This window comes from Xenopus laevis, chromosome 4S (genome assembly GCF_017654675.1).
Source record: "Xenopus laevis strain J_2021 chromosome 4S, Xenopus_laevis_v10.1, whole genome shotgun sequence".
Classification (NCBI taxonomy): domain Eukaryota; kingdom Metazoa; phylum Chordata; class Amphibia; order Anura; family Pipidae; genus Xenopus; species Xenopus laevis.
In genome coordinates, this window is record NC_054378.1 from 89,974,717 (window position 1) to 89,988,188 (window position 13,472).

Here is a 13,472-nt window from a genome sequence, read left to right on the forward strand (position 1 = left end):
GTGGTTGGCCAAATAGGGTCAACAGCTCTGGAAAGAAGATGATACTTTAGGGTAAAGTAAGACTGAGTTAAGATGGTTATGTAAGAGAGTGTGTGTATTTGAAATGAGTGGGTTCCCTGAGGGTGTTATTGAAATGGTTGGGTTCTCTAAGGGTGGTGGCACATGGGGAGATAAGTCGCCCCGAGACAAATCTTCTCTTCCTTGTGAGGGAAGCTATAAGTATGCCATCCCACCGGCGAATTACATTCTAGCCAACGGGAAGGCATTTGGGGAGATTATTCGTCTGCAGAAGAGAAGATTTGTTGCTGGGCGACTAATCTCCCTGTGTGCCACCACCCTACAGCCACACAATGTAGAAACACAATCTGGTCACGGGTCGCTAATATCAGTAGTAGTGATGGGTGAATAAATTCGCCTCGCACAAATTTGCGGCAAATTTCTGCGTTTTGCCGCCAGCGAATAAATTCGCGAATCTCCTGTAAAAATTCGCCTGCACCAATTTCCACACATTTTTCGTGAAAATGTCAGAATTTCATGATTTTTGTGTGAAATCCTTAAAATTTCACGATTTTTGAGTGGAATCCTTCTAATTTCATTATTTTTGCCTGAAAACGTCCGATTTGCATGATTTTTTCGTGAAAACTTTAGAATTTCACGATTTTTTCGGGAACTTTCCGATTTCACAATTTTTCGGCGAAACGGGAGAAATTCGCCCATCACTAATCAGTAGCCAATATCAGCTTGTGCATGGCCAGTTAAATACACATACATGGATATAAATGCGTAATTAAATGCTCTTTAGAACTCACATTCGGATGCACTGCAGAACTTTTTTGTTTTTTGCAACAACCTCCATTTGTGATCGAAGCTTTAAAAAGCCTTGTTTAAGCAGCTTTGTTAATCTTGTAGAACAAAATCCAAATCAATAAACTTAATTCTTGACATAACAAGACAGAGGTAATGACTTTGGCAATGGTAGGTTGATGAATTTGTTTGCAATTAATTAGAACTATGTTCTTCAAACCAAACTTACAAAGACAACGAGAACATAATTTTTCAGAAAGCACTCAGTAACACACATCTTACAGCAGCATATAGAAGGGTATACAGGTATGGGATCCATTATCTGGAGAACCATTATCCAGAAATCTCTGAATTACAGAAAGGCCATCACCCTCAGACTCCATTGTGATCACATTTTTTTAGAACTATTTCCTTATAATTAAACAGTATCTTTTACTTGATCCCAACTAAAATATAATTAATCCTTTTGGAGACCAAACAACCCTATTGGCTTAATTAACATTTAAATGATTTTTACTAGACTTTAAGGGGTTATTTACCAAAATCAGAATTTATATTATTATTTAATTAAAAAAAAAAAGTCTGACCAAACAGACTATATAATTATTTATTATTAAAAAAGCTTGCTTTTATCAGATTGGGGGAAAAAACCAATACAATAAATAACTACCTTAATGTATGGAGATCCAAATTAAGGAAAGATCTCATATCCAGAAAACTCCAGGCCCCAAGCATTCTGGATAACAGGTCCTATACTGTACTATACATACATTTATTCTAAATTTGTAGAAAATCACACAAACATTCAAATATGCCTTAAATGGGTAGTTTTTGTAGTAGCCAATAAAGAACCCTTGTGGCTTGCACTCTATGGATTAGCAGGCAGCGGTGAAGTTAAAATTGCTTTTAACTTCACTGCTGCCTGCTGATCCGTAGAGTGCAAGCCACAAGGGTTCTGTATTGGCTACGAAAGTCTCCCAAAGCTGTGGGTTTGGGGAGTTGCACCCGGACCAGAGATCCGGAACAGTGAATGACCTATCTCTAATGCATATTGAACTTGGTGGATTAAGCAAAAGGTCTGGGGCAGTTGCACCGGGACCCACCCGGGACAAGGGTGAGCACTGCAGGAAATAATTGTGCCTGTAATTAAGAAATTTGTGAAGGTGTTAGGATTTGAGCGCACCAGTGTATAGTGTGAATTAAATGGATAGTTCACCTTTATATTAATTTATAGCATAAGGTAGACATTGATATTCTGAGACAATTTACAGAACTAGTATTGATGTGTTGGGGTTTTCAGTTTTTGGTTATAAGCTCTTTAGTTTTGCTAGGGTCTTATTTAAAGTGATGCTATGGCATAGTTTATATTTCTACATTACAGGTGTCAGGAAGTGGTTATCCGGTTACCTTCCCATTGTTCTGATAAATGTCTGCTGGAGGAGAGGAGGGAGGCAGTGATATCATTCTAACTTGCAGTGCAGCAGTAAAGAGTGACTAAAGGTTATCAGACCACAAGTCACACGACTAAGGGCACCTGGGAAACAACATGTCTAGCTCAATGTCAGATTTCAAAATTAAATATTAAAAAATCTTTACTCTTTTGAAAAATGCATTTCAATGTGGAATTCTGCTGGAGCAGCACTATTAACTGATGCATTTTGTAAAAAACATGTTTTCCCATAATAGAATCCCTTTAACCTAGCAACCAGGCTATGGTTTGAATGAGAGATAAGGGTTATGAATAGAAGAGGACCCGCATAGAAATATAACCAATAAAAAAATAACAATAACATTTTAGCCTCACAGAGAAATCGTTCTTGGTTGTCAGGGCCAATGACCCCTAATTAAAAGCTAAAAGGGTGCAGAAGAGAAAGGCAAATAATTCAAAAACTAAAAAAAAGTAATAAAAGCCAATTACAACGTTTCTAGGGACTGGGTATTATATAACATACTAAAAGTTAACTTAAAGGTGAACTATCCCTTTAATATTTTATTGTCTGGTATCTTCTTCTGAACAATTCTTAGAATAACACTATCTAGTTACTGGTGTGTGTTCCATTCCTTGATGATGCAGAATCCACCATAGCTTGTGTATCTGCACAAGCAAAAAACACAGTGCACATGCGTCACGTATGACACTTTGGGCACAAGGAACTAATTCAAAAACATTAGTAGCGCTTATTCAGTGTATATTATTTGAAGGAAAAATCCCTCTTTTAACAAGCCTTGCAGAAATTGTAAGATTCTGTATTTCCCCAAACATCATGCTTTATTCCGTATTATATAGACTTCCTCTGTGATGCCATATTAATATATGTGTGTCTATTTGTGTGCTTTAACTCATACTGCATGGATGGATGAATAAAGGTATCAAATGTATCTATAGTGTTCACTATTCGCAAACATATGCGCTGAAAGCCATTCCTTGCACATATCTTCCATTCTGTAATGATGTAGTTTCCTATGTCAACTTTCGGTCTTCCTTCCACCAACACTTATTTAAGAGAATCAATTCACTTTTACTTGCATCACTGCGCTGCTGTAAATTACAGAGGTACAACAGAACTATTACAATGAGGGTCCCTTTGAATTCTTCCCTTTTCTAATGATGAGGTTCACTTCTTCACCAGATACATGTGAATTGTGCTTTCAAATCTATGTGCTCGTCTCCTGTAATCACTTCCTTTTTTCATCATCATTTAGTCAAGCAATGCCAAAATGCTGGAATAGGTATTGTATGCCAGTAATTCTGGCCACTGTAGTATCCAACTGTTTGAGGCACTGTTTCTTATAAATCCTGTACTAATACCAACAATGCACCCACTTGCCACATACTGTACAACTTGAAATACAAGTATGGGACCTGCTATCCAGAATGCTTGGGACCTGGGGCTTTCTGGATAACAGATTTTCTGTTATTTAGATCTTTATAGATATTGCAAAATCGTGTAAAAATTAAATAAACCCAATAATCTGGTTTTGCTTCCAATAAGGATTAATTATATCTTAGTTTGGATCAAGTACAAGGTAATGTTTTTTATTATAGAGAAAAAGGAAATTTTTAAAATTTGGATTATTTGATTATAATGGAATCTATGGCCTTTCTGTAATTCGGAGTTTTCTGGATTATGGGTTTCTGGATTATGGGTTTCTGGAAAACAGATCCCATATCTGTAGGATCCAAAACTTGCACATAAAAGACATTAACTCCTCCTGTAATGATCTGTATCTTGCAAGAAGACCTAGAATGAATTTATAAGCTACATTTGCAATGCACAGTTATAGTAGATGTAGTCATTTTTGTTCAAATTAAACATTAAAAAGAAAATCCATTTTTCCAGCATGGCTAAAACCTTTATGGGGGTGAAATACAATCTGCTGCTAGTCTGTTTATCCTGCCTGGTGATATCGCTAAATTCATTCCCATGCTCAGGTGCATGCTTATAGAGGTGTGTCATATACTTTACACGTATAAAATGGAGTCAAAGTGGGTGTAAAATATTTAGAAAGCACTGATGTTGTCCTTACTTGTGACTTAACACCATGCATTACAGTTAACAGAAATAATCCCTTGGAAAATTATATCTATAGGAGTGTGGTTTATATGCCAGGCTAAAACTAAATTATTTTGAAACACTCTTAACCTAACATAACACACATCGAAGGCAAAAGACTAATCTACAAAGACTGTATAGCATAAAAAGTGGTTCAAGCATACGTTGGTGTTAAAGTTCCAATATTGGTGCAGTTCAACGCTGTTCATTGATACACCTTTATATATATATTTGCCCCATATATTGGTGTTAGTGGGTAGGAAGGGAGGGATTCAGTGAAATTGTTGCATTTAGTGACTTTCCTTATTTATATATATCAACAAAGTCTGAACCAATACAGGCCAACGAATGTTTTCATTGCTCATTGTTTTCATCGTGATGTTTCCGATTGTGTACTAGACACATGGCAGCAAACTGGTTTGATATCAGCTAACTAGAACAATCCTGCCAAGTCTGACAATGACTTTTCATGGACAATGCACAGTGGGTTTGTAGATGCATGCAGCTGTAGAACATCACGCCTCATTCCATTGTGTGATGCTTCTTTATTGCCTTATTTTATCTCCTAATATCTAGATAGAGATCACTTGAATCTTTATCTAACCTAACTTAAGTGTGAGATTCCATTTCACAGTTCAACTTCATCACTCTCACAGACTAATTACTAACTCACTGATCTCACTCCCATGACATCATGCTGACATCATCCGACCATCTCCCTGCACAGTCCTTACCAAGCATGCCTTCTCTCTTTCTTTCTCTTTTCCACCACCTTCCTTTCCCACAAGATTGCTATTGCCACGGGCACTCGAATCGCTGCACTTACATCGAGGTTGTGGACATTGTGGTCTGCGTGAGCTGTAGACACAACACTCGTGGTCAGCAATGTGAGAAGTGCAAGAAAGGCTTCCACAGAAATGGGTCTGCCAAACTGGACGATGTTAATGTTTGCATAGGTTAGTTTTTCAACACATTGGCGCTCCAATGGGAGGGAAGGGGAACACGCGGGAGTATATTATGTCAGTGGGGCTATTTTCTCTGATATCCATGTTTTAGATGACATATTCATTGATGTTGTATTTTGTAATGTTTGAAATGTATTTAGTAAATTTCCTGATTTGATGCCGGGGAGGCTTCATGTAATTGCTCTATTGTGTCTTGAACTTGCAAAGAATTTGCATATGTTTCACTGAAGCCAAAAGTCATAAACCAACCTAAATTACAGTAAATCATATGGGATGTAGAAAATTACTGTACCAGGAAAACACGATTTTATCAATCAATGGCACAGGCAGTGTAACCAGGATTTACCCAGAACCTCTCCTTCTATCATTTAATGTATGAGCAAAATTTGTAATTCTTACCACAAACAACAGAAGCACAACTAAGTATTCCCCAAATGATTTCACAGCCCTACACCCCAGGCTTTCACATATGTAGTTGACACAATCTATTGCTTTAAACAAGAGATTTTAGTAGTTCCTATTATGCCTCCAGTCTTCTGGCACTTCAGGGAATCATAATGTATTTAATGGGCAATATACCAACCAAATATGAATACTGGCAACAAATGTATTCGGTATTCTAATCCATTTATATAGGAAGGTCTCTTATAAAAGGAATGTTTCTCTTAACTTGACAGAGCAATCAGTTTGTCAGTAGTTTGCATATATATATATATATATATATATATATATATATATATATATATATATATATATATATATATATATATATATATATATATATATATATATATATATATCCTGAACATATGTTTGTAGGTAAATACATAAGTATTCTATACAGAATGACCTATATCCTTATCTTTTACTAAGCAATTTGATTAAAAAAAAATTGCTGGTAAAATTTTCTTTAACCTAGATTATATTTTTCCCTTTATTTTAACCTTTTGAGGGTCCCTACTCAAGACTAGTGTGTGCAGTTTTCAGTCTGAAGGGTTTTGATTTAATGCCGTTAAGTCAGGTCCCTTGTTTTTCATAAAGACATAAAGCATCAATAGGCAATATGCTCAATTTACAAGGTCTCTAGGATTATTCCGCAGTTTATTTGTTCTTTAGCAGCATTTCTGCAGCTGTTTAGAACAATGTTATTTGGAACTGCTATAGTGTATGTTTTACATAGTGTCAACGCTGGGCCAAGTTCTACTAGCACCAAAGGCTCAGCAAACAGCCATTCCACCTCCTGCAACTGGCAATTTTCTGACACCAGTGGCTTCTTACTAACCTTCTCGAAGTTGCACCTCCATCCCATTGTGCCCTAGCACAGAGAGACAAAAAAAAGAAGGATGTGTCATGTAAGACTTTAACTTTTTTGTAGACCTCCAGAACATGACTGAAGGAGCTTTGCAAGTGCCAGCTGGAAATGCTTAATGTGATGTTGAGCTGGTGAGGGTAGTTTTATATATATGTATATATATATATATATATATATATATATATATATATATATATATATATATATATATATATATATAAAGAATATTGCTGCTAGTGGTCATTAAAGCAGTCTGCAGAATATCTTTCTCGTCGTGTTTTGTAAAGAGGCCCACCGTTGGAAATCACGGGGCCCTGTACAACAAAATTTCCGGCTCCCAAGCCCCACCCCAGATCCTGCCCACTTCACATCACAGTTAAAATACCACAATGACATCAGCACTAAAAAAGGCAACCCCCACATTTAAACCTATTGGGGACCAGGGCCCCCCTATAAGTTAAAAAAAAAATTGGGGCCCCAAAGAATATTTTTTAAAAAACATTGGTGGCAGGGGCCTGTAGAGTATTAAAATAATTCATTGGTGGCCAGGGGTTTTAAAAAAATAAAAAAACACACATTAGTGTTCAGAGGAATTTAACTTGTGGCTTCCGTACTTCAACTTCGCCTCCTTTCGTGACTTTGGGTCTTTTTGCCGCTTCAGGACTTAAATTTTGGCTGTTTTCGTGTCTTTTCGTCTTTTCGTCACTTCGAGACCTCGGCTTCGGCTATTTTTGTGGCTTTCGGTCTTTTCCCTGCTTCGGGTCTTCAGCTTTTTCAGCACTTCCGCATTTCAGCTGTTCGGGACTTCGAAAGGAGGCGGCACGGCTTCGGCGCTTTCAAAGGGGGGGGCGGCTCTTTGGAAAAGTTCAGCACTGCCAGGCCCCCCTTCAGGCCTGGGCCCAGTTTGCTTATACCCCCTGTGCCCCTCTGATGGAGGCCCTGTTTGTATGTAAAGGATGAAATGAGTCTTCATAAAGTTGGTGGGGTAAAGGCTGACAAAGCCATCCAATCTTAATCCAAACAACATTCAGTAGTTCAAAATGACACTGCAAAACACTGCAGTACTTTGTATAGAACAGTATATCAGTACTTTTTCCTAAAGTTGACGAAGAGTTTTGAAAACCTGTACAACTGGTAAATAGGCCTGTTTGATCTGTATATTCATTCAACATGAAGCATCGTAATATCCATGACATTATCTAAGTAAGAAAATAAAATAAAACCAGAAAAGGGATACATTAGAAAAAGTCAGAAATGGTGACCCAATTATTGCCACCCACTACTCCTCTGCTCCACCCACTACACTGAACTTTGAGGCAATCTGCATTCAATTACAGTTACTAAACTGATTTATTCCCACTACCACCTGTAGTCTGAAGCCATTTGTACTAAAGGCATAGGGTAAGCTTGCCATCCCCCTAAGCTTGAACAGGCATTTGTAGACTTTTAATGGTAATATATGTACTAAATGTACTTAAATTCTGGCTCACCTGGTATTTAAATGTAATCACAGTCAAGGCTCCAGACTTGTCACAGAGATGGATTCTTCTTCAGGTGAGTGGAATTCATTTGCAATCATTTTCCATGTGTGATAGGACTTTGCCATCATTGCACTGTGTTTGAAATGTGTGCCATTTGCTTTATTAGTCGTTATTAATATGGCGCCAATACATTTATGCATCAATGCCTGCCTATCAGGCAGTCCCTATCACATACATAGGGTCAATCTTATCAGGAGTCATTTTACTTTCAACTATTTTTTGGAGGAAACTGGAGTAACTAGAGGAAACCCCTGAATACATGGGTTGAACATACAAACTCCTCACAGGTAGATATTATGATCTATATGATGTTGTAAAATGTGGACAATTTCTGGGGGTTAGTGTTAATAATGTCTGCATGTGATTCTCTAATAAAACATCCTGCCGGGAGTTGAACCAGTGACCTAGTGTTTTCTGGCTGTCTACATTGCCTTTGCTCTGCATGAGCAGATGGCTATTTTCCTTGTTCTCTCCTATTTCTATATTTATAATTGCAGTAGCATGGCTTGTTTAACCTGTTGCCAATCTGGCCACAGGTGACCAGTGTAAGTCATTAGTCTGCAAAAATTATATCAAAAAGAGATATGTCCCAAGGCTTCTTGAAAGTTAAAACAAGTCATTTATTGATAATCACATTAAAAAGTTTTCGGTGCATACTGACCCCACATGGCCCACCTTACGCGTTTCGTACCCTCCGGCACTTAGTCATAGGTGTATCTGTCAGTGAAACATTGAGTACAGAATTTAAATCTAGGTAATCCCATCCCTTTTTTTCTTTTAAACCAATTGGAAGTCACTTTGTATTTTTTAACCCATAGTGCCTATGCAGGGTATTTGTACAGTTTCCTTTAAATTATGCATAATAGTCTAATAGTCAGTTAACATCACAATCTCTAAAATGAATTATTGCACAACATCATATATCAATAGCATATACATATCCAACTCTTAAAAAATCCAGTTAATCTATAACTTTGCACATGCTTCATTGTCATCAAACTGTTCTAGGTTACATAAGCCATCGTCATTACATTCTGTTTATGGTGATATAAGGTAAGTATATTTCTTTAATATAGGGCAGAGCTCTGTTTTTATACATTTAGGTGTAACATTGTGATTGCCTTTGGAACTGGGGCGGGACCCTCTGGCTCAGTTAGGGATCTACAGAAATCAGCCATATGGACTCCCGACCTACAAATAATAAGTCATTAGTCTGGCTATAAAACATCCTACACTGCACTGACTCATTGCCCAACGTAGGTCTGTGTTCCGTAGTTCCTGGTCTCATCAGCGCCTATTTCAACAGAGAAAACAGACTTCAAAATGGAAATATGATGTATTATGTTCAAGTTTTCAGATGGCACCATGTGTTGGAGAAGAGAAAACGTTATTGTGTCAGTTTCAGAGCCTGTGCATATAAACTTAAAAATGTTATCCCCAACCAAAGGTGTGGGCTAATAGAGCCTGCATTCCTCTATTAGCCCGCACCTTTGGTTGGGGAAAACATTTTTACCCAACAGGTGCCCTTTAAGATGTCAAGGTCACTAAATGAGCAGATCTTTGCCTGACTTTGGCCACCTATGCCGTGCACGATATAGTGCTAATTTGCTTGTTTGGAAATTAATTATGCAGCAATATTGTTATTTCGGTTTCAGTGTTCTATTTATATTTCATTGCATAATGTTGCATTTCAATTAAATGCTAAGGATGCTTTTCTATACCGTTCTGTGTATATACCAAGTGAGCTTTACTCTGCCTTTTATTTACTGTCAGCTACGTTGCAGTAAAAGGTGGCTTGAAATTAAACATTTCTCATGGGGTTTTCACCTCCTCTGAAAATGACAGACATTTTACAACTACTAATTTCTCTCTGTAGACTTAATTAATGCTTTTCATTCTGATGATCATTACCAGACTGTTAAGGAGAAGGTAACGTTATCGCTGAAGAGCGGGAGCCCAATAGGTAGTCCGCCAAAGCCAGTGGGTCTCCACTCTGGCTGCGGCAAAACAGACAGTCCAAAAAAAGTAGTACGGACTTAACCGGAAAATGTCCACATCAGAACCAATAATTTAAAAATTTTGTAGCTTCATTGAAATATTAATTAAAATCACATATAGCGGGCAGGGGAATGTGTAGCAGACTGCCCACCTCTGCTGTAACTTGACTCAGTCACAAGTCTCTGTCCAATCAGATCAGATCATCAGATAGTGAGAGAGAAGGAAGACTACAAAGCTTTATCGCACCTTAGAGAACAGAGAGGGAACTGGGAATGGAGAAAACCTCTTCATCTTAATTAGAATGTGTGGTTTTCTCTGGGAAAGGAAAAGTTGAAAAGTGGTTAAACTGGGGTTTAGAAACGAGTCTGCTTCTTATTGTACGTAAGAAATGGTTCATGTGAGTGTGTTTATACTGTGTGTTGTCATCAGTGTATGAGGTGTGTGTTTGTCATGTGTGTATTGTATAAAGGATTGTGATGCTGTAGCACAATAGCTAAAACTCCCATTATACATATCCAGTCCATAAACATAAAGAAATTTGTTTAGGCATTAGCAGTTTTACACTGTTAATGTCATGCTTTTAGAACAGCAGCCCTGAACTGTGCAAAGTAGCAGCCCGACAAGCTGTATGCATGCATCAGTCCATGTCCATTTAATTATACAATCAGCTCTTCGTATTTCCATTAGACAAAGACAACAGGACAATTTGGAAATAAAGGTATATTGGCTCGTTAAATAAAAGCATGTGGCTGCATGAGTGCACTCTAATGAAGCTATAGGGAGCTACATTAATATTTCTAGACCATTCATGGAGTTTATAGACTCCATAAGATTTCTATACTATGTACTGGGTCAGCATTTAAATCAAAACATTACTAACATAGCCCTATAAACCTTAGAGGCACATTTCTCAAGGATCGAATTTCGAATTCATGTGAGTTTTTTAAAACTCCCATAAACTCCCATGAACTCGAAATTCAACCAATCGAAATGTATTAATAAAATCAGATTTTCTCAGCTCGGATGAAATGAATCGACCCGAAAACTCAAATCAAAATTTGATTCGAATTATAAAAACTTGAATTGAATTAAAAAACTCTATTCAAGTTTTTTCTCCGGAAAAAAACCTGAACGTCAGGAATGCTGTAAAAATCCCCAAATTGATCCCTGGACCTCTCCCTTTGACTTAAACAGCAATTTGGCAGGTTTAAGGTGGCGGATAGTCGAATTTGAGTTCTTAAAGAGCCAGAGTATGATAAATCTCGAAATTCTAATTTGCATTAAAACTTGAATCCAGTTTGGATAATTCACAATTTGAATTTGAGTGTTTTGACCAAAAAAAAATTGAAAATTTGAATTTGAATTTTTACTTCAACCCTTAATAAATCTGTCCTTTAATGTGCAAAGTTATTTGCTTTTCTCAGCTTTTTTCAATTCCATTCCTACCCAACATTTTCTGGGTTAGAATGGAGCTGTTATAGATATAAAGGCCCCAGTAGGGTTTCCTGCTTCCTTTTTTTTTTTTTTTTTATAAAGCGTGGGTCACACATATGTTATACCTTCCAGAAAATAACTGGAGCCTGTGCATGTCAAAGCTCAACAATCCCGGGATGCTACATACCAACAATTGTACTTTGAACATTGAAAGAAAGGGTGCATGTATTGTCTATGTGGGTTATTGGGGATTGGCGAATTTGACCCGTTTCCTTTCGCCAAAAATTTGCCGCCAGTGAAATTTTGTTGCGCAGCGAAATTGTTTTGACGTGCGTCTTTTTTTTTTGACGCACGCCGCCATACAAGTCTATGGGCGTCATTTTTTTGGCGAAACGAGGTGAAAAAATTCGCCCTTCCCTATGGGTTATCTCTATAGTTCATACAAACATGCCATTCCTTTCTAATGTCATAGGATTGTAGTTCCCGACTTTCTTCAGTGTACAACCATTTTCTGAAGCATACTTTGGGCTGAAGTCCATGTTATTAAATAAAAAATACCCACTTGAAATGCACTATTAGAAATCCCTTAACATCTCCTGGTTCTAAAAAGCAACTTAGCAGGGTTGATGGAGATCTCCACATACCACTTCAGGTCCTCTACAGCATTCACAATTAAAACCAAATCAGCTTTAACCGTGTAAGGTCCTTATAGGAGTTCAAAGAACTACTGTGCTTTTAGAAGCATGTACAGCAAATATTGCAGGTTAAGGAGTGACCAGTTGTCATTTGGGTTGGGCTGGCAAGTGGGCTCTGGAGGGGACAAAGCTATTAAACCGGGTTTATTTTTCATTATTCATTCAAGAATTCTGAGAAGTAGGAGAAGTTTGGATTACATCTAAACAACCTGTCTTTTTTGGATATTCATTATATTTGTTAGATAGAAGTCTATGTGGAGCTCAAAAGAATCGGAGGAGGTTGTGTTGTGCAAATGTATTTTTTTCTCCTTCAAATGAATTACACAAACGAACAAGGCACATGGGAAATTTTTATAAAATATGCATGATCAGTGCAGCTCATGCTGTGTTTTGTGGTGCCGCCATAACAACCGCACACATCCAAGCAAGAATCTTTGTACTAAACATCCATAATCTGTCATGATCAGACACAGTCTGGTGTGATTATCCTACAGAAGCTTACAGTAGAAGCTAAAATACTTACACCCTCTTGCTCTTGTGTTTGTGTATATTTTATCTGCAGACAGAAGCACACAATGCTATAAAAAGAGGTTGCCCCCTTACCAAAATATAACTTTGCATTATACAGAATGGCTTTGGCAGCTTTCTTTCATATGGCGAAAAGGATAAATGAAGGGCAAATAATATAACTAGTAGTAGGGGCACGAAATGCGTAAGCTGTCTGCACAATGTTTGTCGCAATATCATGATGTGTGCGTAAATAAAGCCACAGATTAAGGTGGACGATGGTCTCTGTTGATTTCATCCGGTGATCGCTATATACTGCTGCCTGTGTGCTGTGAGAGTGGCGCGTCACTACGTTCCAGTACGTATCTATTACTAAACACAGTATAGAACAAGTGACAGATCATTTCACTAATGTGCCCAAATATTATGGCTACGCGATTCCTGATTGCACTGTGCTGGGGGGCCACATTAATATTAGTTTAAAGACGGAGGCTGTGAGCCTGTGTAAATTTGAGAACGCCCGCAATTGGCCCACGGACATGCTTTGGACATGCCTGAGTTAAAGAGTCTGCGAACCCTCCCCTCCCAGAGCTGCTTTAGGAGGTGAAAAATTAAGTTTTACACTTCAACATTAAAAAAACAGTCACAAATAATAGAAAGTA

At 37.7% G+C, this 13,472-nt stretch overlaps 1 protein-coding gene across 5 annotated transcripts in view; it reads left to right on the forward strand.

Annotated features, from left to right (window-relative positions):
* The window catches only part of LOC108715694 (netrin-G1), a 145,758-nt gene that overhangs the window by 110,888 nt on the left and 21,398 nt on the right, over positions 1–13,472 (forward strand). The window contains exon 9 of one of the 5 annotated variants that reach the window (XM_041561561.1): positions 5,147–5,314. The exons of the other annotated variants lie outside the window; for them this stretch is intronic. Coding sequence (XP_041417495.1) covers positions 5,147–5,314 — 168 coding nt within the window. The remainder of the gene's footprint in view (positions 1–5,146; positions 5,315–13,472) is intronic. 5 annotated transcript variants of the gene reach the window in all.